Source organism: Zalophus californianus, chromosome 8 (assembly GCF_009762305.2).
Source record: "Zalophus californianus isolate mZalCal1 chromosome 8, mZalCal1.pri.v2, whole genome shotgun sequence".
In the NCBI taxonomy this organism is placed as follows: Eukaryota; Metazoa; Chordata; class Mammalia; order Carnivora; family Otariidae; genus Zalophus; species Zalophus californianus.
This window is the reverse complement of record NC_045602.1, coordinates 129961487-129986152: the sequence shown is the minus strand read 5'-3', so window position 1 is coordinate 129986152 and position 24666 is coordinate 129961487. Positions and strand designations below refer to the sequence as shown.

At 49.6% G+C, this 24666-nt stretch overlaps 1 protein-coding gene across 6 annotated transcripts in view; it reads left to right on the top strand.

The window, feature by feature from the left end:
• The window catches only part of NFATC2 (nuclear factor of activated T cells 2), a 137614-nt gene that overhangs the window by 50524 nt on the left and 62424 nt on the right, over positions 1-24666 (top strand). For all 6 annotated transcript variants that reach the window (XR_003524841.1, XM_027623363.2, XM_027623362.2 and 3 more), the window contains exons 4-5: positions 10543-10745; positions 11720-11892. Coding sequence is in view for 5 of the 6 variants with exons in the window: in XM_027623363.2 (XP_027479164.1) it covers positions 10543-10745; positions 11720-11892 (376 nt within the window). In the remaining variant the exon portion in view is untranslated. The remainder of the gene's footprint in view (positions 1-10542; positions 10746-11719; positions 11893-24666) is intronic.

Here is a 24666-nt window from a genome sequence, read left to right as displayed (position 1 = left end):
CAAAAGTCACCCAGCCATTATTGGCGGAAGAATATCAATAAAAGCGGATATTTATTGAATTCTTGCTGCATGCTTTAGACGTAACTCGCCTGGTCCTTCCAACAGTCCAGGGAGGTGCGTCGTGCCCTTAGTCCCGCTTACGGATGAAGCCGCCGAGACCCGGAGAAGTCCGTAACTCCCCTGCCATGACAAAGCAAGAGCTAGTGCTGGGACGTGACCCCAGACAGTCTGGCCCCGGGGCTCACAGCCCTCCGTGGTACAGTGGCCTCACTCAAGCAGTAGCACAGAGAGAAGACCTGAAAAGTACTTGTTTGGCTTCTTAAAAAAACAAAAAAACCCAAAAAACCCCAAACTCCATCCAAAGGTTGACTCAAAGAAGGCTTGCATATTTTAATCCAGGCCTTCCAGACTCATGTCCTCTATGACTCAGTCACTCCTTGGCCCAGAGAGATAGTTGGTCAGGATGGAGGTGCCGGTGGGGAGCCACGGCCAAGTGGACAGTTCTGTCCAGCGGACCGGAGGCTGGGGGTTGAGAGGGACGCGGGGGGAGTGAGTGGGACCCGAGAAGGGAAAGCAGGTGTCCCTAGCCTCTGAGAGGGGAAGGGGCGAAAGGGTCCAGTTCCTTTGTTCACAGACCCCTGGAGGTGGTGGGGGGAGACCTACGTTTGGTCCAGAATCTCGACCGCTAATGCGCCTTGCCTCTGATCGCTCTATGGCTTCCTCGGGGTTTCCAATGGGGACATGGTAATTGGAAACAAATTTAGCATGTTTCAGGCCATCAGGCCTCTCTTCAGGCAGCGTGCTTGCTGTGCGGTAGATAGGTCTGTTTTTAATTTCCAGTGATGTGAGAAATATAGAATGACTTGATTCTTAATTTAGAATCCTGAGAGAGACTGTCTTGTTTTGTTTTCAAGCCTGTGCAGAATGTCTAATTCCCCTTCTCTGGCTCACCGTGTGATTTCAAAACGTGGCCCTCTCAGTGGGCATTGGAGTTTGCTGGTCACAGAGGGCTCCTGCCCGCTGAAGAGGGGGCGCTCCTTTTGCATCACACCCTGCAGGGGCTGTCACCTCTGTCTGGGACAGGACAGTCCAGGGACCAGCCGTCCAACCAGCCGCGTCCTGCCCACGCTGAGCAGGACACAGTGGTCACTCTGGGCCAGGAAGATAGTTGGAGCTGGAGAGGAGGCCATGTGGGCATCAGAGGGGAAGGGGAAGGTCTGGGAGGATTGCAGCCCCTCAGACCCCTCCTGTTGGGCTCTCCTTCCTTCGAGTGTGGCTCACGCGTCGAGCATCTGCGTGGCCTTATAGGCACGATAGATGCCTCGGCGACCAAGACAGGCGGGTTGCTGATGTTCTAGGTGGAGGAGGCAGACACCAGCAAATAAATATGTCATGTGGTGTCAAGTAGTGATAAATGGCTAATTAACATAAAGCAGGGTGGGTGAGTGAAGAGTGGGAAGGGTATGGGGTGCCACATTGGGGTGGGTGGTTGGGGACGGCAGCTCGGATGAGGAGCCCTCTGAGGAGAGGTTCGAATGAGAAGAGGGGTGAGCCGTGTGGATTCGGGGCAAGAACATTCCAAGCAGAGAGAACAATAAGTGTTGAGACCCTGCCTCAGGGTCTGTCTGAGGATGACGAGGCTGGTGTGTCTGGAGCAGAGGGAGTAAGGAGGGCGGGGTGCAGATGGTGCAAAGGGGACCAGATCACACAGGATCTTCTGAGTCACGTCGAAGACGATGGCTTTCTGATCTGAGCAAGATGTTTGCTGTGGGGGTTGGGGGGAGAGGGGAGAGTGGGGTGGGGGCAGGTTGAGCAGAGGAGCAAGATCTCTAACTTCAAATCTTATAGGTCATTCTAGCTGCTATGTGCAGAAGACTGTGGGGAGGCGGAGGGGGAGGATGGAAGCAGGGAGATGAGGAAGGCGTCTCCTGCACTGGTCCAGGCGGGAGATGGTAGAAGTTCAGACCGGAATGGTGGTAATAGGGCTCATGAAAAGCAGTTAGATTTTTGGATGGATTTTGAATGTCGAGTCACCAAGCCTTGCTACTCGACTGGATGTGGTGTGTGGTTTGTTCCTCTCTTGGTTGTAGGCCCCATACCCTGAACTCGAAGGGAGCCTGCAGACACTTCTGTCTGCCTCTTCCTTTGCTGAGGGCTTCTACCTTGGACCTCCTACTCGAGGTTTCCACGGGTGGGTCCTGGGATTTTACTTTTCTTGTGGGATGGGATGGCACATTGCACATCTATTGGTACCTTCATTGCTTTAGTTTTTCTTCCTTGTGGCCTTTAAAAGAAATGTCAAGATTCACAAAGAGAAAATTTACATGTTAAATGTAAATTTAAATTCACATTTAAAAGAAATGTGGCGGGGGGGGGGGTTGGGGGCAGGGGGATCTCTTTCTTTCAATGAATGTTTTGGCCTTAATTTTTACATTATACATTCAGAAAATAATTTTTGTGTTGAACTGCAATCAGTATAATAGGTCAGGGGAGCTACAACCAGGGGCTCCTGAGACAACAGAGTTTCTCCCTGGGAATGATCAAAATCCAGTGGACATTTTAAAAATAGGGTCTGATTTCTAGTTTTATTTTAAATTTTACTTTGGATACCCACACAGTCTGCACCCTCCCAGCTTTATAACACAAAGAGATACATTTGTTCTCACTGTTACGGTATATTTTGGAGATTATTATATATCCATATATTAAAAGCTTCCTTAGGGTTGCCCAGGTTGTGCACTGCACAATGCCAAGGGAGGCCATTCGTATTAACTGCCATGCTGCTTCCTAGAATACTCATTCTTTTCTGCAATAGCGTTACACTGCATAATATATCACTACTGATTTAACCAGTACTCTTTTGATGGGCCCCATCTTTTGCTATTTTAAAGAGTGCTGTGCTGAATAACCTTGTCCTTAGTTTTTTCTGCACATCTGCCAAGACATCCATAGGACAGCCCACTCACTAGTAGTAGAATTACTTCATCAAAGGGGGTGTACATCTTTAATCTTGAAAGATAACTGCAAAATTACGTGCCACAGATTTGTGCGCACCCTATTTCCACAGGCTCCACTCGTAGGTTTTATGTATTTCAGCCAGGTCTCTCTACCTGGGTGGCACCTTGTCCTGTCTTTTGTGTCAGTCCGTGCAGAGCAGATGAAGGAGGTCAGGCCTGGATTCAAATCCCTGCTCTGCTGCTTGCTTGCCAGGGAACCTCACGCCTCTGAGCTTTGCTTCCTCTTCTGTAAAAGGGCAGTTGAATAGTTCACGGAACTTTATGGGGATGGAAGGGGGCAGACATGCAGCAATTAATTGGGCAATGAATTAGATCTGGTAATGATGGTAAAGGCAGCAAAGAAGAGTGTTACTGAGGGGCCCTGCCCCACCCAGGGAGCAAGGAAAGACTTTGGTGGGAAATAAAATTTGAGCCATGCTTTGCAGTGTGACCAGGAGTTAATGAGGACAGAGGCGGGGGATGGGGGGAGATTGTTCCTGATGATCAGAGGAAGGGAAGACTTCCTAAGGGGTGGGGGGCAGGGGTGCACCCCGGAGAGGGGTCAGGCCACGCATGGCATTGCAGCCAGAGGGACTGGGAGTAACTGATGGCCAACGGGTTTCTAAAGGGTCATCCTGGCTGCAGGGTGGGGAGTGGGGGGGGCGGTGAGGGCTGGAGGGGAAGGTGGTAGTTTGCATGAGGGGGGAGGCAATGGAGGGAGGGAGGGTGATGGGTCTGAGTGGGTTAGGAAATGGAATTGACGGGACTTTCAGGTGGTGCCAGTATGGGGGTAAGGCAGAGGGAGGTCTCGAGAATTAGGATTTCTCATGAAGTTATTAATATGTGCTCACTAGATGGGTATGTAATGTTTGTTGGGATGCCTGAGGTGAGAGTGAAATCATGGTCTAGTTTCCCTGGTGTGTGTGTCTGTGTGTGTTTGTGTCTGTGGGGGGGGCTTGGGGTGGCAGGTATGTTTTTGCATCCAGAAATAAAGGCAGAATTTGGGATCCATGCATATTTGTAGAAATCTTCTCCCCACACGCTATGTGACGATTGGGAATCTCAAGAAAACACCCTTATGGGCTTTTCTCTTCTTTCAGAGTGAAGTTTTTGAGGACGATACCAATTTCTTAATATTCCGAATTCAACAACAACAAAAAAATGCTACTTAATATTGTTAAAGTTTGATTTTAGTAAAACTCAAAAGAGTTTCTTTGGCCAGTTGCCATTGTGAAAATCAATCCCACATTTTGGACTTGGTGGCAGTCTCGTCCATCTGAGAGTTATTTAAAAAGCTCTGAGCAGAGTTGATAGAAAAATTGTTTTCAAGGAAATGTCATTTCACTGCAGTGTTTATCATGGGGGAAAGTTTGAACAACTTAAATGCCCAACTGTAGGGGTTAAAGCTGTAGCCCATACGGAAGATGGAAAGTCTGGGCTAGGACCCAGCTATAAGGCAAGAGAGGCAGGGGTGGGGGCAAAATTTAAGGCAGCACTCACTCCCTGGTGCCTGCCTTGCATTTAGACAATCCCGAGAACCAGTGCCTCCTTAAATCACGTGATAGGGTGCGCAGGCACCTTACTGGCCTTGCCAGTCTGAGCCCCAGGGATACTGGGCCGTCATTTGAGATTGTCTCATGAAACAAGAGTCAATGACAAGAGGAAGTGGTCGCACGTATTGTTAAGTGGAAACAATATGTAAAACAGAATCCCAATTATGTGTGCCTAGAAGAAAAGTCTGGAAGGAATACACTAAAATGCTTGCTTATTTTGAGAGAGAGTATTTTCTTTATAATTTACATTTTTTGGGGGGTGCTGTCTATTTTTCCTACAATGAACGAACCTTTACCCACTTTTCCTTTGTCTTGTTGTACAATTAATACCAAAAAAGATTGATGCCTTTTTTTTTATCTGTGCACCAGAGCAGTTAAATTGCTGTTGCCAGCAGGCAGAGCTTGAATCTGGGGGTGGGGGTTCTGACGAGCCTTCCCCCTGAAACCATGGGTCTCTGGGGTGTGAAGACCAGGTTCACCTCTGGGTTCTTTTTGCTGAGCTGGCAAGATGCACCTGCCTGTTTTAAGATGCCTACTCCAGATTCCAGGAGACTTGGCCTTTTTCCGAGTCAGGGGTGACGCAGAGGAAGCCAAAAGGGCCACGTTTTGGGGTTCCCCCCGGGGGGCTTCGGAGCTGTGGGGCCCTGCTGAGCCTCAGCTACCTCATCCAAAAAAGGAGTAACCCTGCCCTCCTGCTGTGCAGATTAGATCAGTCTGCCGCTCCCTACTCCGGTATCAGGCCTCCCAGTGTGCACTAGAAACACCCCTCCTTCCTGGAACCCTGTCACCCGCCTGGGAAATGACAAGCAGCAGAACTTCAGCTCTCACCTTGGCTGCAGGATGCAGAGCCTCTTGTGCTTGGGAAACCAGCTGACCTTGAACTTCTAGGTTTGCAGCAGGTGTCTACTAAGGTCGGAAGGTGACTTTGCTTGCCCTGGTCCCTGGGAAGACCTGACCTTTGGAGGAGTCTAGAAAGAGGCCTCGTGAGCAAAGTCTCCCTAAAATGGGGACAATGGGGCATACGGGACCTCAAGGGCCCATCAGACCATCCTGAGACATGAAGTTCTTTTCACAAGACCCAAATCACTAGGCTTTTGGAGAAGGAAGTGAATGGCTCCATGCTCTCCTCACCAAATCTCCAGATGGCCGGCAAGGCTCTCCAGAATGAGCACGCCATGCAGTCAGGGCTCTGGGCACCTTCCACCACCTTCTCGGGGAGGGGAGGGTGGAGGAGAAGTGTTCTTTGCATTTCTTGCAAGATGGTGAGGTTTCTTCCCTGGGCCCCGCCTCGTTCCAGCCCTCCCTGTCAGAGTGGCTGTTAGCCAGCCCGCAGAGAAGACTGGAATTAGTGCCCGGGTTTACCACCCACAAGCCCGTTTCGGGTCGTTTTTCACTTTGCTAGTCTTTCACATTCATTCTTCACCTTTCCATTAAGTTCTGTAGTATCACCTCTGTGTTTTGATTCGTGTCATCCTCTGATGACAAGGAAAAGTCTCTGTTCACGGGCACTTACTGGGTGCTCTCCTTTGGGGCCCTACCAAAGTCGTCCTGTTAAGCCTTCGAAAGAGCCCCGGGGAGTAGGAGGTGATATCCCTGTTTTACATGAGCATTTGAAACCCAGAAGGGTGGAGCCGCTACTCCAAAGCCACACAGCGTGTAAGAAGCAGAGCCAGGATTGAACTTCAACTGCGTCTGACCAAGAGTGAAATCCTTTCTTCTTTCTACCATCCCACACCCCTCTCCACTGTTACCCGTGGAAGGGACGCCCGCCCACCTGGTGAGGTGGGCTCCATCTGTTCGCACTGCAGCGGCTGGTCCTGCTTTTCCAGGGGGGCTGCTTTGGAATGCAGAGAGGTCCTTCTTAAAGGAATGGGTTTCTTTCTTTCTCCAAGAGCACCATTACTTGTGTTGATTTCTGTTGCCTATCTTTCTCTCCGTCCCTCCCCCTCCTGCCACCCCCCCCCCCCCACACCCGCTGTAGAGCAGGAAGAACATGCTTGATCTCACAATTGAACACTTACTCCTTTTTCCTTTGAGGACCTGATCTGCATTTCTGACCTGTAGTCCAGGATCCCAGAGCAGCTGTGGGCCCACCAGGTCCCAGAGCGTGTGTGGGGGGTGGGGGTGGGGGTGGGGGATGGCCTGAGGGCCTGGAAAGCACATCCTAACTCGGCCCTATCCTAGCCGTGTTAACGGGTCGCCTGCCCTTGGCAAGCCTCAGGGGGTGCTCCGCCTGCAGGAAGCCTGCCCTTCGTTGCTGCATTGTTCTTGCCGGTGACCGTGAATGCAATATGTTTATTCATCACACTGAGCAAAATCAACAAGGTTCCTGCTACCAAGGTTCTTGGACCTTGTGTTTAGGTGGGAGAGAGAGGTGCTAAGCAAACAAACAACGAAACAAGAACATTTAGATGGTAATGAAGTCACTACGCCAGGGGTGTGCTCGAGAATGTGAAATGTCTGATTCTCTGGAGAAAAAAAAGAGCCCCAATGTGTAGCATTTGCCAATTTTTGTGGTATAAATATCCCCACTGTGGCTGACTTCAGGTTACCAAAGTGGCACCAACTGGCTCTTAAAATTTCTAAAAACTTTAACAAGTGGCTCTTGCAAGGCCAAAAAGCTGGCTCCAGCATTGGGTGTGGTTTGGGAAAGACTGGAAGGTATCTGAAGACAAAATGTACCAGTGGGAGAGCGTTCTAAGCAGAGGATGGGGCTGTGCAAATGTCCTGTGGTTGGAGAGAGCTTCGTGTGCTCAGGGAATAGACGACTGGTTGGTTTTGGCAGGTAACTAATGGGGGTGGCAGGAGAAGTAAGCCACTGGGCTGGTGGAAGCCTCAGAGACCCTGGGACCAAGTCTGGATTTTATTCTAAGGCCGCAGGAAGTCTTTGGAGAGTTGTAAGCAGGGGCGTGTCCGGGTCTGATTTGCATTTTTTTTTTAAAACGTTATTGGGCTCTTCTGTGAAAGGCCAGCAAGAGGCCAGTGAGGGGGCACTGGTGGTCCGTCCGGGGAGAGGCAGTGGTGCTGGGGAATACATGGAAATGGCTGGATTCAGGTAGAGCCGTAGGGGATGTGATGAGTTTCGTCTTCAGGTATCACCTGGCTGTTTACCATGAGTACAGCTGCGCTGCAGTTTCTGCTCTTCTGTCCTGGGCAGGAGGAAAGAACCTGAGACAATCTGGGCTCACCATCTATCTGGCCTACTTTACACTCTGTGATAACTCTGTTTACCACCTCCCGATACATCCAGGAGAGGAGGTGAGGACATCTATTTATCTTGGGTCCAAATGCAGAACCAAACCAACAAAAACAAAATCTAAACTCTGACCTTCCCGCTTTGGATTTTTGCAGGAGAACAGTCCCCTGTTCTTCACTTTGCCTGGGGGGAAAAGATAAGAGGCTCTGACCTGGGATTTCCATCTTTGCCCCAGGGCATCTCTTGGGTGTGTATCAGACATTCAGACATGTAAATGCTGTGGGTGTCGGCCTGGCAGGTTTTTTTAAAAAAAAAAAAAAAAGGTGCCATCTGGCTCCGCTCCGCTCCCGGCCTGTCTCTGTATGGTTTTCAGAAGGGCACGAGAGAATGGCATCTCTCGGGACGGGTGTTGTCCGGTAGAACTTGATGATGGAAATGTTCTGTACCTGTGCTGTCCACGGCAGTGGCCACTCGCCATCCGTGCCTTCTGAGCACTTGAAATGTGGCTAGCATGACTGAGAAACTGGATTTTCCATTTTCTTCAATTTTTGTATTGATGGTGCTGGCCAGGAGAGTTCTAGACTCTGTGTCATCCTCCATTGCCCTGGAGTCTTTGTTTTCTGGCAGTTGGCTGGAGATCCTAGTTCCGTAAACCTGCAGAGAAGGGTAGGATTTAGGGAGCTGTCACCTGTCACAGCCCCTCGCGATTTGCCAAGGAAGGGGTTTCTTGGCTGGGGAGTGGCAAGACAGGACACCGTCTTCAAAGTCTCAGCCTAGTCCTCTGTTTCTTTTGTTACTGTATATATTAAACCAGTGTTACATCTCACAAGTGTCTAGGCATCGATTCTTCATTCATTGTGAATCAAGGGAGAGTCTTCTCTGACCACCTTCTTAACCTTGATCTCCTCTTCCATCCCTAGAAGTGACCATGGTATGGTCACTTTGGAGTACAGCCTTCTGCACCTTTTCCTATTGCATTTATATCTGTATCAATGAATAGACCCCAAACATCCAGCATTTAAAAAAAAAAAATAAGTTGTATCTTGCGATAGATGTTTTTCTGCTAGTTGTCTTCTCTTTCGATAGTGAGTCTGAGATCTTTCTGGGTCAGTTCATTGATCTCTACTGTTTTTTTGTTTTTGTTTTTGTTTTTTAATTGCTGTAGTATTTCATAGCCTGGATGTTTCATATTACTCAGAAGCCTATGGCTATAATTAATTGTTTATTATTCCATTTGTTTTATTAAACACTTTTGTGCATGTCTCCTGAGTGCACAGTATTTCTTTTAGGGTACATAGTAAGAAATGGAATTACCAGGTCAGAGGGAATATGTAGTTTTAATTTTAATGGCTGCTACATAATACTCTTTGGGGCAGCTGGCTGGCTCAGTTGGTAGAGTATGCAACTCTTGATCTCAGCATTGTGAGTTCCAGCCCTACACTGGGTATAGATTACTAAAAATAAAATCTTTAAAAAAATATTAACAAAATAGTTATACCAGGTTATGTTCCTATGAACCACATGAGCATGCCTGTGTGCCTATAGTCTCTAAAACACGTGATTTTATCAAATACCAACATGCATGCCAATTGAACAGGTGAAAAATGGCATCCCCTAGTTATGTAATTTGCATTTTCCTGTTTATAAGTCAGACTGAACATCTTTTCCATGCCAATGGCCATTTGCTTTTCTGTGAATTGCCTGTTCAAATTTCTTGCTCGTTTTTCTGTTGGATAGTTTTGTTAATTCATTCAGCAAACGTGTATCAGAATGCCTACCATGAACCAAGCAGTATTCTAGGTGCTAGGGATGTTGTGGCAAGTAAAATAAATAGACATGCCTGCCCTCGAAGAGGTGACAGTCTAGTTGTAGGAGAAAGACCTGGGGCACCTGGGTTTTTTGGTTGGTTAAGTGTCTGACTCTTGATTTTGGCTCATGTCATGATCTCAGGGTCATGAGATTGAGCCCCGTCTTGGGCTCTATGCTGGGCATGGAGCCTGCTTAAGATTCTCTCTCTCCCCCTCCCTCTCCCTTGCACACACATGTGTACGAGAGAGAAAGAACGAAAGACAGACCTACGCAAGAGAAATTGAGGAAATATATAATAATATTAGATGGGATAAAAAGAAGGAAAGGAGATAGAGAAGGAAGGAGGTAGTCCTGCCCACTGGGGGTGAGATTCAATTTTAAATAGGATGGCCAGGAATTTTGTAGGCGTTCTTTATATATTCTGTGTACTAATCATTTGCCTGTTGTATGTTGCACACATTTTCCTCCAGTCTTTAATTTTCTTTTGACTCAGATGATGGTACTTTTGCCTAGCTCTTTTTTTTTTTTTTTAATTAAAAAATATAACTTGTTTGCTGGAATACAGTCATGTAAAAAAGTGTAAGTTCCTTCTTCTGATCTTCTCAGACAACCATTGTCAAGAGCTCTGGTTTATCTTTCCTGGTTATTTTCTGTCCTCACCCTCATGTGACATTCTCCCCACAACCCTCCTGGCAACACTGAGCACTGGCGTTTCTGGCTGTTTCCTCATAAATGTATTCTGATCTACTACCTTCTTCCTAATGGTTGTTTAATATTGCATTTTAGAGAGGATCTCTGTAGTTTATTGAAGCAGTCCTTCTGGTTGGACGTCAAGGTTACTTCCAGTTCTCCATTCCCCCAGATGATGCAGCAATCCTGTGCTCTTTCTGCTGCCCGTGAGCTTCTCAGATCTTTGTGGGACTACACCCACCAACACCCTGCATACTAAATGTGCTATGATAACTTGATTTTGTTTTTCCCCCCACAGCTCCATGGCTACATGGAAAACAAGCCCCTGGGGCTTCAGATCTTCATTGGGACAGCTGATGAGCGGATCCTTAAGCCCCATGCCTTCTACCAGGTGCACCGGATCACGGGCAAAACCGTCACCACCACCAGCTACGAGAAGATCGTGGGCAACACCAAAGTCCTGGAGATCCCTCTAGAGCCAAAAAATAACATGAGGGCGACGTAAGGGCTGGGGGCCAAGGGTGGTGGGTCTTTATGGGGAAACGAGTGGGGCCAAGTGGCAGGGATTTGGGACAGGGGACTCTCTCGAGTTGGCGGAAGGAACCGTGGATGGTGGTTCCCACTCTGTGATGGACCCTTTGAGATTTGTTGAAAAAGTTCTCTACCTAAGTACTTTTCCTGTGTGTCAGGAGGAAGAATACCTGTGTGTCTTTGGATTATGTTACTTGGGATGAGGCTAAATTTATTTACATGGAAAATGATTAAATAAGGATACAGAAAGGTCAAAACTCACAAAGCAACAGGCATATAGCTAAAGTTTGGGAGACGTTGCACCCATGTTTTGGAGTTAAAACAAACTCTTTTTTAGAAAATAATCTCAAACTTCTAAACCACGAGAATTTTACAAAGAACTCCTGTCTACTGTTCACTCCGATTTACCAATCGTGAACATTTTCCACACTTGCCTTATTACTACCTTCACTCTTTGCTCTTTCCTGAGCTGTTTGACAGTTAGTTGCAGACACAGTGACTTTTTTTACTTTTAGATGCCTGAATGTGCATTTCCTCAGAGCAAGAATGTGTTCTTTGGTGACCACAGTACACTTATCAAATTAAAGATACTTAATGTTGATACATCACTCTCATCTACTGAGCAGCCTATAATCAATTTTACCAGCTACAGCTTTGAGTTTTTCAGATACTTTTGAGAGTAGAAAAATCGATACCAAAAAAATCTCCCTAGAGAAGTAATTTCCGCTGGGGAATTTCTCTCATGACTTTGTATGTGTTTGACCTCCCGCTGGGCATCAATTCCTGGCTGAACTATTTATCAGTGGATTGCAGTCCCCGCACCCCCCCCCCCCCGTTGCTGGCAGTACAATTATTTTGGTTAACTGAGTAAGGCGGTTTTGTGGGTGATCTTTTCTTTTCACCGAGATGGTCAGTTCTAAATGGGGTTCTCCACCTCCTGGCAGCATTGATTGCGCCGGGATCCTGAAGCTTCGGAACGCCGACATTGAGCTGCGGAAAGGCGAGACGGACATTGGCAGGAAGAACACACGGGTGCGGCTGGTGTTCCGAGTGCACATCCCAGAGTCCAGTGGGAGGATCGTCTCCCTGCAGACTGCGTCTAACCCCATCGAGTGCTGTAAGTTGGGCTTTGGGCAGGGTCGGCCTCTGCAAAGTATACTGTATATGGCCTTCCACCCGGGGCAAGGTGCCCAGCGAGAATGCGCGGGACTCACAAGGGTCCACAGGGGGCCCAGGAGGACCCAAGGGCCCAGAGACAGAGCCCATTTAACAATTTCTCTCTGCTTCTATTTACTTGTGGAAGGTTTCGTGGTCTCACAGGAAATTAAAAAATAACACAGCTAATGAGTAGCCTACAGCTTTGTTTAGAAGGCTTGACATGTATAAATGTTTTGGTCTTAAAAAGGGTAGATGCAGTTGGAGTGGGTTTACTGTACGCAGCGACCTCTTCTTTTCCTTGCCTCTCCTTTCGATTGGGAGAGCATCCCAGTGGCTCTTGCCTCTGGAGCGGTGGCTCTGCGGGCCACAGTGCTGAGCGCTCAGCACTCAAGAGCTCGTGCAGTCTTCGCAGCAGTCTTGGGCAATGGCTGGTGCTGTGATGCACATTTTGTAGAAGAGGGGGGACAGAGAGAGCTGAGGGGTTGCTAACTTGTACCAGCAGGCCTGAAATGTGAACAGGGAGAGATGCCCAAACAAAGATGCAGAGGAATCTTAGAATGATCTAGTATGCAGTGGCTGAGACCTGCCATGTGGACGGGGCCCTCCCCCCCCCCCCCCCCCCCCCCCCCGGCCCCAGCAGAAACTGGCTCTGTTCTCATCAGGCTTTGAAAGAAGAAGCCACTTAGAGCTCGTTCATGGGTACTTGAGGCAAGTTTTGAAGGTGGTTTTTGCTTTTAGACATGGCAAAGCTTATTGTCTGCTCCGGGTTTGAGAGTTTTCGCAAATCACTTGTCAGAGCATAAAGAAGAAAAAGGTAAACAATGTTGCTGAAACCAAAGCTGTTTATATTATTTTTTAGTTTCTTCTAAGAGTACTTTTTATGTTGTTACAATCATGTTCTGTATTCAATTATGTTTCAGGATTCTTTTTCCTTTTTACTGGATATTTTACCGTAAGTCTGTGTCACAAAAATCCGTTACCGACGGAGGCCAGGGAGGTCCCGTAGAGGAGTGGAGTGGCTTGGTGGGCGGCAGTAGGGAGTGGTGGAGACCAGGGAGCAGGGCGACACATTCCCCACCTAAAGGGACTGCCTTTATATCACCCCAGCCAGTATTTCCATGTGGGCATGTAGGCCAGGCATGGCCAAATCCTCTGACTTTCTAAGGCAAACCAAAAATCTGATCTTTAAAAAACCGCAACAAATTCAGAATACTGTGTGGATCAGAGGAATTCTTCATGTGGCTTTGATTAATCAGAGGTAGTCTTAATCAGACATTAATGAGTAAAGCAAACGCAAGAACATCTTATGCAGAGAGGGTTGAGGAAAACTGGCCCTCAGGATTGAAAGTCAACGAGGAGAGAGCATGGGCCCTCGTTGGGAGAGAAGCCAGAACTTGGTCTTGGTTGGTCTTTGGAAAAAGATGAAGGGGCCCTATGATTTCTTCCAGCCTTACAAGTCACGATGTGGATCAGGCTGAACGTGGTGGTGAGTCTGTCCTCTGATGTTAGACGAGAAAGACCCAACAGCAGACAACAAGGGAACACAAGTGTTGAAAAACATCATCTCAGAAACATTGGAATTCCCCTCCTCTACCCAGCAGACCCCACCCCTGGCCCCTGAGTGCTAGTCATGGTCGCTGCCCCACTCTGCTGTTGTTTTTGAACATCTCGAGATGTTTTGGGAAGGAAACTTGGGCTCTTCCTCAGTGATTTGGGGGATTTTGAGAAGATAAGGTCTCCTCTTTCTGGCAAATGACTCACTACAGGATGGGGCTGTGGTTTGTAGCAAGGTGGGGAACAGGAGGCCTCAGGACAGACCACATGCCAGAGCCCCTGTTTCTCTCCATGTTTGGGTTGCTTGGGTCAATGTATCTCCTGTTGATCTGAGATTTTAAGGAATCACCATTGAGCCACATCCACCTCCAGCAAGATCTTCAGGGTGTTATAAACTTGTTTGAATCTCGAACATAAGCTTTTTTCTGTGTTTGGCTGACTCAACCACCTCCTTTTGACAGATAAGGAAACAGACTTTCTTGGTAAAGTGATTCACTCGTTTTTACTCAGTAGGTAACAGAGCCAGAGTCTCTGGCTTTCTAGTTCTGTGAAATACCTTCTTAAGGTTTCTAGAACACCACAATTTCTTGCAGTACCAGACTGAACCACCAATTGGTCGCTCTCTCTCTCCTACTCGGAATCCTCTGTCATTTTTATTCCCTTTTTGTTCTGTTTGCCTAGATTGCTGCCTCATAGTTCTATACATATTTATTGGCCGATGGACTTACTATATGATCCCTAGGGAGATAATTCAATAAATATTTACTGACAGTCTGTAGCCTGTGTGGACACAGTATGTGTGTGATAAGTATTTATTGACTGGTTGACTTAGTATATACCCCGTGGGGAGGGTGAGTTGGTAGGAAAAACACTCAGTGGGCTGGTACTTATTTGCAAGGCTAGCTTACTTATACTTTGGAGGGTGCCACTTGTATATTGGGGATCAAGGGTAAGTTCTCAGATTCTAGTGAAAAACAAAAACAAAAACAAAAACTTAAACTACTGGAGGCCACTCTTTGGAAAGTGGACTAATTTGCTAGAAACGTTGATGGCTTACATTTCTTCACAGGTCAGCATGCCAGAGGTCAAATCTCACCTTCCTGTCGACGGACAAGCCATGTCTTTGTATTTCCACGCTACTTCCCTGTTCCCACAAGATCCTTCAGTATTGCCAAGGAGATACTTGGTTCCCTCCCTTGACTGTCAGCAGAGATGATTTTTGCAGCTTCCCCAGTGCTCTTGGCTCGGGAAGCCGCCCCCACCCCTTCCCACTGCTGATGACAACCCACAACCACACCTCCCGCTTCTCCAGGCACACGGGAGAGGCCAGGAGGGCACCCCCGTCTTCCCCGACGACACACCCTACACCTGGCTTGCAGCTGCAGGGCCTTTCCTCCTCCAGAGCCCAGAGATGGGGCAGTTCTCCTTTCCTCAAGGCTCCTCCATGTTCTCAGCATCAGTGCTACTTTCTTGGGGTGCTTGAGCCCTTGCGTCCCTCTTGTAGGACTTTCCCAGGGCTGGCATTGACCAGGTGCCTCCGACGGGGAGGCTCGGAATGACAGACATCTGTTGTCTCACGGTTCCGGAGGCCAGAGCCTAGAATCCAGGTGTCAGCCGAGTTGTCCCTTCTGGAGGCTCTGCAGGGGAATGTTCCAGGCCCCTCTCCCAGCTGCGCGTGGTGGCCAGCAGTCTTACACCCGTCGGCTTGTGGGGGCATCACTCCAGTCTCTGCCTCCTGCTCTCGTGACCCTCTGCTCGGTCTCGTACAAGGGCACTCTCATTGGGATTGGGGTCCACGCTGATCCTGTGTGATCTGCCCTCCATCCTGAGCTTATTTACACCTTCAAAGACCGTATTTCCAAATACAGTCAAGGTTTGAGGCTGGGGAGTGTTGGCCGGGGCTCCGTTCAGCCTGGGACACCTCGTCAGCTGCATCTCTTGACTTCCCGTACTCTCTGCTCCTCAGTTCCCAAATCCACTGGCATCTCTCTCTGACTTCTTTCTTGGCTTTTGCTCTCGCTGTCTGCTCCATCTGGAACACTGGTTCTCAAACGTGGCTGCACATTGGAATCACTTGGGGAGTTCTTAAAAAAACAGTATGATGCCCGAATCCCACCGCAGAAACGGCAAGTCTTTCGGTCAGTGGTGGGGTCTACGCACGGAGACTTCTCGGAGGTCGCCCGATGATTCTGCTGTGCTCTGAAACTTGGGACCCTCTGACCTTTCCTCCCCTCCTTCTCCCATCCTCCGGTCACTGGGTTCACTCCTCCTCATCCAAGGCCGCCGTTCACATGGCCCCTCAAGGAGGATGCTTGCCCTGACCCCGCAGGGTATGGGGGCCCCCGCTCTGTGCTGACAACCCAATTTACTTGTCAGTCTCTCTCAAGTAAGGACGGAGACCAGAGGGTGTCAGCCAGGGCCTGGCACATAGTAACTATCTCTAGAATGTTTGTTTAAAAAAAAAAAAAAAAATAGTGACAACAAGCATCTCCAGGCTGCCCGGCGGGAGAGAAAGGCAGTGAAGAGACAGAGGGGGGCTGTCCGCAGGTGCAGAGGGTCTTGTCCTGTGAGAACCTTCCCGTGGGCTTTCTCCTTGCCCCGCAAAGGGGCATCTCTGTTCATCGAGTTTCAGAAAACACCGAAAACAGTTTTCCACCAAGTCCTGCCCACTCCTAGCACAGAATGGAAATTCGCTCTGCTCCTTTCGCAGGGCCTGGGGGCGGGGGGGGGCTGGGTATATGATGGGGACCAGCACCTGGATTTTCTCACAAGCTCTTTTCAGTCTCTCCCTTTTTGTGACATAGCTGGGTTTTACTGAAGTCTAATTAAGATACAATAAATCCTATTGTATTGTATCTTATGAAGATACAATGTGTCTTATCTGTATGAAGACACGCAGACTGCATGTCTTCAGCTGAGTGATTTTTGACAATTCACCGTACCTTGACTCAAAACGAGACCCAGGACATTTCCTTTCCTCTTGGAAGGGCCCTCATTCCCCATCACTGCCTCCTCCCCTGCCCTCCCCCCCCCCCCCCCCCCCCCCCCCCCAGGCAACCACTGTTCTGATTCCTATCACCATAGATTAGCTTTGCCTGTTCTGGAACTTCATGTAATGGAATCATACAGCATGTACCCTTGTGTCTGGCTGGTTTTGCTCAGCACGGTGGTTTTGAGACCATTGCTATTATGGTGTGACTCAATAGTTTATTCCTTTTTCTTGCCGAATGCTATTCAATTGTGTGACTATACTTGACTAAACAATAATGATTGTTTATATACCATTGATAGACATTTGTCTTGTTGGCGGGGTTCGGGTGCTGTGGAGAAGGCTGCCATGAACCTTCTCGTTCCGGGTCTTTTGTGGACAAATGCTTCCACTGCTCTCAGGTAAATACTTGGGAATGGAATTGCTGCATCGTGGGGAAAGGCTGTGTTCCAATTTAGGTATTTCCTAGATCATTTTATACTCTGTGCTAGAGTGCATGGGGGTTCCGTGTGCTGCACGTCTTCCCCGTTGTTTGATTTTGTCAGTCTTTTTTTTTTTTTTTTTTTAAGAGTTTATTTATTTATCTGACAGATAGAGAGACAGCGAGAGAGGGAACACAAGCAGGGGGAGTGGCAGAGGGAGAAGCAGGCTTCCCGCTGAGCAGGGAGCCCGACGCGGGGCTCGATCCCAGGACCCTGGGATCATGACCTGAGCCGAAGGCAGACGCCCAATGACTGAGCCACCCAGGCGCCCCGATTTTGTCAGTCTTTCTACTGGTAGCCATTCCAGGGAGCCTGAGGTGTACCCCCCTTGTGCATAATTTGCATTTCCCTAAAGACTCAGGATGCTGAGCTCCAGTTTGTGCGCTTCTTGGCTGTTTCCATGTCTTCTTTGGTGAAGTGTCCGTTCAAAGCTTTTGCCCATTTTCTACGGGGTTACTCAGATTTTTATTGTTAACATGCAGCGGTTGTTTGGTATTGCGGATAGGAGTCTTTTGTCAGATGTATGTACTATGAACATGTTCCCCAGTTCGTGGTTTGCCTATTTATTTTCTTATTTGTGTCTTCTTACGGGCATCGATATTTTATTTTCATGAAGTCCTAACTTATCATTTTCTTTTCTTTTGGGGTTAGTGCTCTTTGCATTCCCCCAACAAATCTCTGTACCTGTCTGAAGGAAGCAAAGATAGTCTCTTATGTTTTCTTCTAAAAGCTTTTTGATTCTGGCTTTTGGGTGTAGGGATACACTCCATCTCAGGCTAATTTTTGTGTATGGTGTGAGGTAGGGTTGAGGTCTATCGTTCACCATCTGGAAATCCGCTTGTTTCATATGCCCTTTTCTGCAAGCAAGAGCTTGGAAAACCCAAGCTTTCCTTGGGTTTTTTCCTCGGGCGTTCCTTCCCTCATCCATATGCCTTCACTGCTGCAGCTCACTCTCCTAGGTCTGGCTTGGGAGACGGGCGATCATGCAGCATTGCTTCATGAACGTCCTTAGAATCAGGAGGACCAGCCTGGCATAGTCCCTCATTTGCTTCGTGAAAGCAGGAATGCTTAACTTGTCCACCTGCTTCTGCCAGAAGCCGAGAGGACCCACATCATTCCTGTGAGCTTCTTAACATGGATTTTTCCACTTAGAAATATATTTGGAGTTCATGATACACTGTTCTAGGCACTGGGGATAAAACAGTGATCAAAAGAAAGTCTTGGCCCTCGTGGAGGTCACATTCTAGTGGGGAAAACCAACAATAAACAAGTAATGAAAACCATCATTTCAAACAGCTAAGCATGATGATGAAAATAACAAGGACCATGTGTTGGTGAGTTGGGGGTGGGGAGTAGCAGCCTTGGGTGTGCTGATCAGGGGAGACCTCTTGGAAGAGGTGGCACCTTAAGCTGGGCCTGAGTGGTGGGGGAGCATGGCCCAGCTGAAGGATACAGTAAGTGCAAGGGCCCTGAGGCAGGCATAAGCTCCGGGTCTTCAGGGAACAGAAGGGCAGCTGGGGAGGCTGTGTGGAGTGAACAGGGGTCAGGAGAGCTCTGAGGTGAAGCTGGGGACTCGGATTTTATTCCAAGTGAAATGGGAAGCCTGGAGGTCTAAGTAGGGCACTGACATGATGGGATCTATATTTTCAAACTTGTTTATTAGCACAGTGCCTGGTACACAGTAGATGTTAATAAATACTTGAAAACCAAAGGAAGGAAGAAAGGAGACAACAGGGACCTGGCAGGGAAGAGGTAAAGGAAGAGGAACAATGATCAGCCACCTGCTGTGAGTCCAGCACTTTCCATGATGCTGCTGAATCATCAAAAACACTGTGAACTCAGTGTCGGTTCCCATTTCACAGCTGGGAAAACTGAAACACGGAGAAGTTGAATAAATTGCCCGTGGTCACACAACTAGTAAGGGAGCAAACCAGCAGTGACATCCACATCGTGCTGGATCTCAGGACACCAAGGTGGAGTTACATCACGAGAGACGGATTCATTTGGGCCGGAACCCCAAAATTGGCACCCTCTTCCACATCAGGAGACCAGCCCAGCTCCCATGGCCATAGAGTGTCTCCCATGAGCTGCTGTAGCAGTAAATCTTGGGTAAAATTTGGGCACCGGGCAGAAGGTGGGTAGACCAGGCCTTTGTCAGCCCATGCTTTCCAAGGAGACTTCTAAGCAATTACCAAGAAGCCACATTTCAGAAACACCAGAAACCTACATGATGTGGAGAAGCGGTTTCAGGTGGTGGTTAGGTCTGGGCCTGGGCTCAGATCCTGCCTCTGGCACTTAGTGGCTATGCAGTCCCAGGAAGTTCCTTAACACTCTGTGCCTCAGTTTCCTCATCTGTCAAATGGGGAGAGTAGTCGTACCTATTTCTTGGCCCTTGTGGGGGTTCAGTGCATGTGTGTGTGCATCATACGGGAGGTACCGGCTGAGAGCACAGTAGGGTAAGCCCAGTGCCCCCCCCGTGGAGTGTCCCACACGAGCTGTTTGCCGCCCTCCCCCTGGCCCCGCAGAGCAGCTTTGCTAACGCCTCTGTCTGCCCACACCCCACTGCTGAGAAAGGACCTGGGTGGTTATGGGGCTGGTGCAGTGGGTGGGGTGGGGTGGGGGTGGGGCCTAGGGGGCGGGGCCCAGGCCGCTTCTCTGCCCATGGATGTGGTTACCTGACCGAAGGTTAAGGCCCCTCACTGAGCCAGGTATGCAGGGCCAGGGAAGGCAAAACCACCCTGATTGGAAGTCTGCGGTGTCCCCATGGCTCTCACATGTATTAACTTGTTTCCAGCCTCCCCACGGCCTCGCAAGTCTCACCTTGAAGACTTTGCTCAGTTCATTCATTGAGAAGCATTTATTGATGTGCCAGTGAGCGTTTGAGGCGTGAAATGCTGCCCCCTTGGAGCTTCTGTTCTCGCGGGTTGAAGTTCTGAAGCGTTTTGTGATTTGCTGCAGCCGCGTGGCTGGCAAGGAGAGGGGCAGAGCTGGGGGGCGACACCCGTGTCCTTTTGTCTGTCCAGCCTGCCTGGGTCCCTCAGTGACCAGAAAACTCGTCAGTCGAATGGAGAGTTGTGCAGCCCTCAGGGAGGGTCTTGTTATATGAAGATACGTGCGAATATTCTAAAGGGGCTGACTCTTAGCACATTGGAATGGGAGAGTGATTATCTGAGCAAGAAGGAAAGGTCACAGCTCCCACCAAGGCCTTAATGCTTTGTGGGTTCGGTGAGGTGAGATCTACTGGCCCCGCAGGGTAGATGTTACTGCTCCAAATTCCATATGGGAAAGCTGAGGCCGCCTGAGGTCCAGAGTTAGAAGGTGGTTGCATGCACGCAGGCCCCATGTATCTGTGCACACCGTACCCCACTCCCGCGCGGTGAATGCTGACAGGTCCCTCACAGAAGTGAATCCCACACTCAGGGAGCTCACCTCCCACTTCCCGGGGAAGACCTGGGAATCGCCGGGGCAAGGGCTGAGGGGCCTAAGGGGCTGGTCTCGGGTGAGGCCTGAGTCAGCACTGTATTCTGAGCTGGGCCAGGCTCACGGCCAAGGATGGCAGCCTGCTGTAGAGACAAGAGGGGCATAGAGTAGGTGGAGCGCTGCGGCCAAGGGTGGCCAGGATGAGACTGATGGGAGCTCCCCCCCCCCCCCCCCCCCCGCCCCTTGCCTGGGCTGGCTGGCAGCTTTCCCTCTGGGAAAGCCTTTACTGAAAAGGGGCCCCTCAGGGTTGTAGAATCCCACAGTCTAGGTTCAAATTCTGCCTGTCTGCCTTAACTTAGCTGGGAGCTCTCAGGCATATCCCTTCTCCTCTGGGAGACTCAGTGCCCCCAGCTCCAAAATGGGAATACTTCTTGCTTAGTGGTCTCATGAAGCTTAGCAGTCAAAATAAATATAGCTAACGTTCAGTGAGCCTGACAAAATACTACACGCTTCCCATGCATTGACTCATTTAATTGCAAGTAGCCCTAGGAGGTTGGTACTATGATTATTCGCATTTTATAGGTGAGAAAAGAGAGACACAGAGAGATTGAGTGACTTGCCCAAGGTCCCAAAGCTCAGAAGTCACCAAGCTGGGCTTTGAACCCGGGCATCCACGTGGCAGCATCCTTTTATCCACGACCCTAAATTACCTCCTCAATGTGTGTTTTATAATATCAACAAGCACATATATGTGAAGTGCCTGGAATCCGAGGCACTCTCTATGGAGGCTGTAATTACTCGCTATTATGAGCCGAATCCACCCACTCTGCAGAATCAAATTTCTCTGACCAGTCTCTCCTGCCTGTCTCCTGAGGTTTTTCGGGTAGATCGTAATTCTTGGCCACACACCCCAGTGACGGGGCGAATTGTAGACAGGCAAGCAGTAATGTCGCATTTCCAGGCTGACTCAGGCAGACCTGCAGGACCCTGAGCCGGTGTGGATTTCCCCGTTCTGCTCTCCATCAGCCACTGTTGCTGGTCAAAGCAAACACCCGAACTGGTTAAACCAACAAGTGCCCTGTTGATTCAGAGCTCATAAAACCCAGGAACCCCAAGCCCCTTTATGATGTGCCAGAATCTGGGGGCAGGGGGGAAGCCTGGGGAAGTCTCTTGGTGAGGGCCACCTAGAAGCTTACGCTGAAGCAGAGGGTTCTAGACTTCACGCACAGGGAGAGCCGGGCCGTCAGGATGGCTTGAAAATGGTGGCCCCTCGTTTGGATAGAGCAGTGCGGGGTGGATGGTTTGGATGGTCTGGAATCTCTAATGGTTGAAAGGCCGAATGAGAGTCAGTGGGGGCTGATGAGGGTTGGTGCACGCAGCCGGGCTTCCTGCGCCTGAGCCGTCTCACAGGCCCTGGATGGTGTCACTCCAATTAGCAGCCATCGGTGTGAAAGGTTGCATCAGAGAGAGAGAGAGAGAGAGGAGGAAGTGGACCCCAGGAGGGTAATTTTGGTTGCTGTTTGCCTCTCTTCAGTTCCTCTTTTCAGAGGCTAATTGGATTTGTTTGCCTTACCTCTGGGCTCTCCCGAGGATGCCGGGGCATCCCCTGGAGGAGGTCCCTTTGTTCTCAGGTGGCCTCTTAAGTGTCAAAGTTGGCGCTCAAACAGATGTGTGTAACAAGTCGCCTAGAAAGGTTGTTACTATTGCACGTACTAGGAGATCTGGGTGCAGGAGATCGAGGGTGTGGCCTGAGCATCTGCATGTTTATTAAGTGCCTCTTCCAACCAGGTAATCGGGCTGCAGGTGACCTGGGAGCCTTCCTTTGAGCAACTCTGGCCGTCGAGGTTGAGAAATCTGGTTTCTGGTTCGGGATCCACCAAGAACAACAGCGACAAGCTCAGTAGCGCATGTAGGCATGTGGCGATGTGGTGGGCACAGCTTTGGTGAAATGCAGAATCTAAGACAGCAACACCTAGCCTGCACCTCGTGCATGGAAACGGCTCGAGAAACTACAGGGTCTAGTATCCCTAACCTTGCTGGCTGAAATTTACTGAGCCATATACACGTTTCGTGAGTTCTCCCGGGGAAGCCTCGAAACAGCCCATGAGGTGGGTCTGTGAACCGTTGCAGCGTCCAGATGGGGCCCCAGGCTTAGAGAAGCCCCATGCGAGGATCCCCTGAGCTGGGACCAAGGGCTCACCTGCGCTGGGCCTGCCCCTTGAGGGCGCTGAGTGCCGAGCATCCATTCCTCTGCCTCTAAAGCGGCGTTAATAGCATCCTCCTCGGCGCTCCGGTCGGGCTGTCACCAAAGGGTTTAAAAAGACAACGAACGAGAAAATGTTCTGAAAAGGGCTAAGCAAGAAGAAGTGGCATTTTGAAAGTTGACGGTGCTAAAGAGTCATTTCTGGAACGGTTACCGTGTGCTGGGCACTGGCTGAGAGCTTTTGTCTTATATTAGATGTTTTCTTATTGCGATAAAATACACATAACAAAATGTGGCATTTGACCCACGTTAAGGTGTACAGTTCCGTGGCATGGAGGAACTCGTGATGCGCTGCCACCACCACCATCTAGTTCCAGAGCTTGTCCGTCCCCTCCAAAAGAAACCCCATACTCCTTGGCCCTTACTCCCCAGACCCTGGCCACCACTCGTCTGTTTTCTGTCTCAACGATTCACCCATCCGGAACGGTTTGTAGCCATGGGATCCCAGAAGAGTTGTCCCTTTGTGTCTGGCTCCTTGCATCTAGCATCACATGTTCAAGGTTCATCCACGGTGTAGCCTGGATCGTGCTTCGTCCCTTCTCATGGCTGAATTGTATTTCTCTACAGGTCCGTCCATCCGTGCATCGATGGATATCTAGATTATCGATATTTGCTATTTCACCACGTGTGTACTGCCCGTACCCGTGTTTACACGTGGTATGCTCTGTCATACTGCTCATACCAGACCCACGAGGGCAGGAACGGGTAGGGTTTTCCCAAGGAGGCATCTGTGATCCAGAGAGGCGAAGTGACTTGCTCAGGGTCACACAGCAGGGAGGTGGCAGATGCAAGACTCGAAACTGGGTCTTTCTGACCACAGAGCCCAAGCCGCAGTAAACTGGGAATTCTCCTTTGGCTCCCGGGTCCTGCATCGTCCTGCAACTGATAGTATGGCAGATCATACCGGGGGGCGGGGGGGGGGGCACTGGAATCCTTAGGGGTTTTTTTTTTTTTTTTTTTTAAATCTCTGCTGGGATCCTCCCCTCAGAGCATTGAAGTCGGAACCTCTGGAACAGTGGTTCTCAACCAGGGACGATTTTGGCCCCCTCCTCCCCAGGGGCCACCCAGCTTTATGACTAGAGGCAATTCTGGTTGTCCACAGGGGAGGGGTGGGTGGAGGCCAGGGATGCTGCTGAACATCCTACCGTGCACAGGATGGCCCCGCATCAAAGGCTGCTCCGACCCCATGGCAATCGCACCCAGGCTGAGAACCCCTGCTCTAGGATTAGGGCCTGGGTGTCAGTATTTTCTAAACTTCCTGGCTCCTTCTGATGTGCCCTCAGGGCCAAGAGTGCCTCTCAGACTTGCTAGTGCATAACAACCGTGTGGATGCCTTGTTCCACTGCAGACTTGGGTTCGGTGGGGCTGGGGTGGGGCCCGAGGCTCTGCATTTCTGACAAGCTCTCAGTGATTCTGGTGCTCCCAGCCTTCACCTCGTGTTTGGGACTGGAGAAGAGACAAAAGTACAGGGAGCTGGGCTGGACTCCCGTTCTCTCTCCTTAAATTGTTGCTTAAAAAAGAGTGTTTTCCTTCAGATAAGGAGAAGGTGTGGGAAATGCAACTGCGGCTGAGGGAGAAAAAGGTGTTTGCTTGAAACTTCGGGGCTTTGCAGGGAGACACAGTGAAACTGCTCCAGGAAGGAACCCGTTGTGTTCACAGCAATGCACGGTGATTCACAGAGCAGCCGTCCGGGCCAGCCTCCCACCCAGTGCTGAGAGTCACGGCCACGGCTGGCTCATCCAGCAGTGATGACTCAGGCTTTCCACCTGCAAAATGGGAGGGATGGCTCCAGCCGCCTCCCCACCCATTCCTGGGGCCAGAAGCCCCCAGCTGCCCCCTAGACTCATCAAAGGCAGATCTTAAAAGTCAGGACCTGCTTTTCCAGGCAATGCAACTGCTGTTTTCACTGCTAATAAATCTCCATTTGTGGCAGCTCAATTAGGAAGTCATACAAAACTCTTATATTGAAAGAAGGGATTAATAACCCGACCCATGTGGGAGAAATTAGCAGCTTCTGCAGAGAGG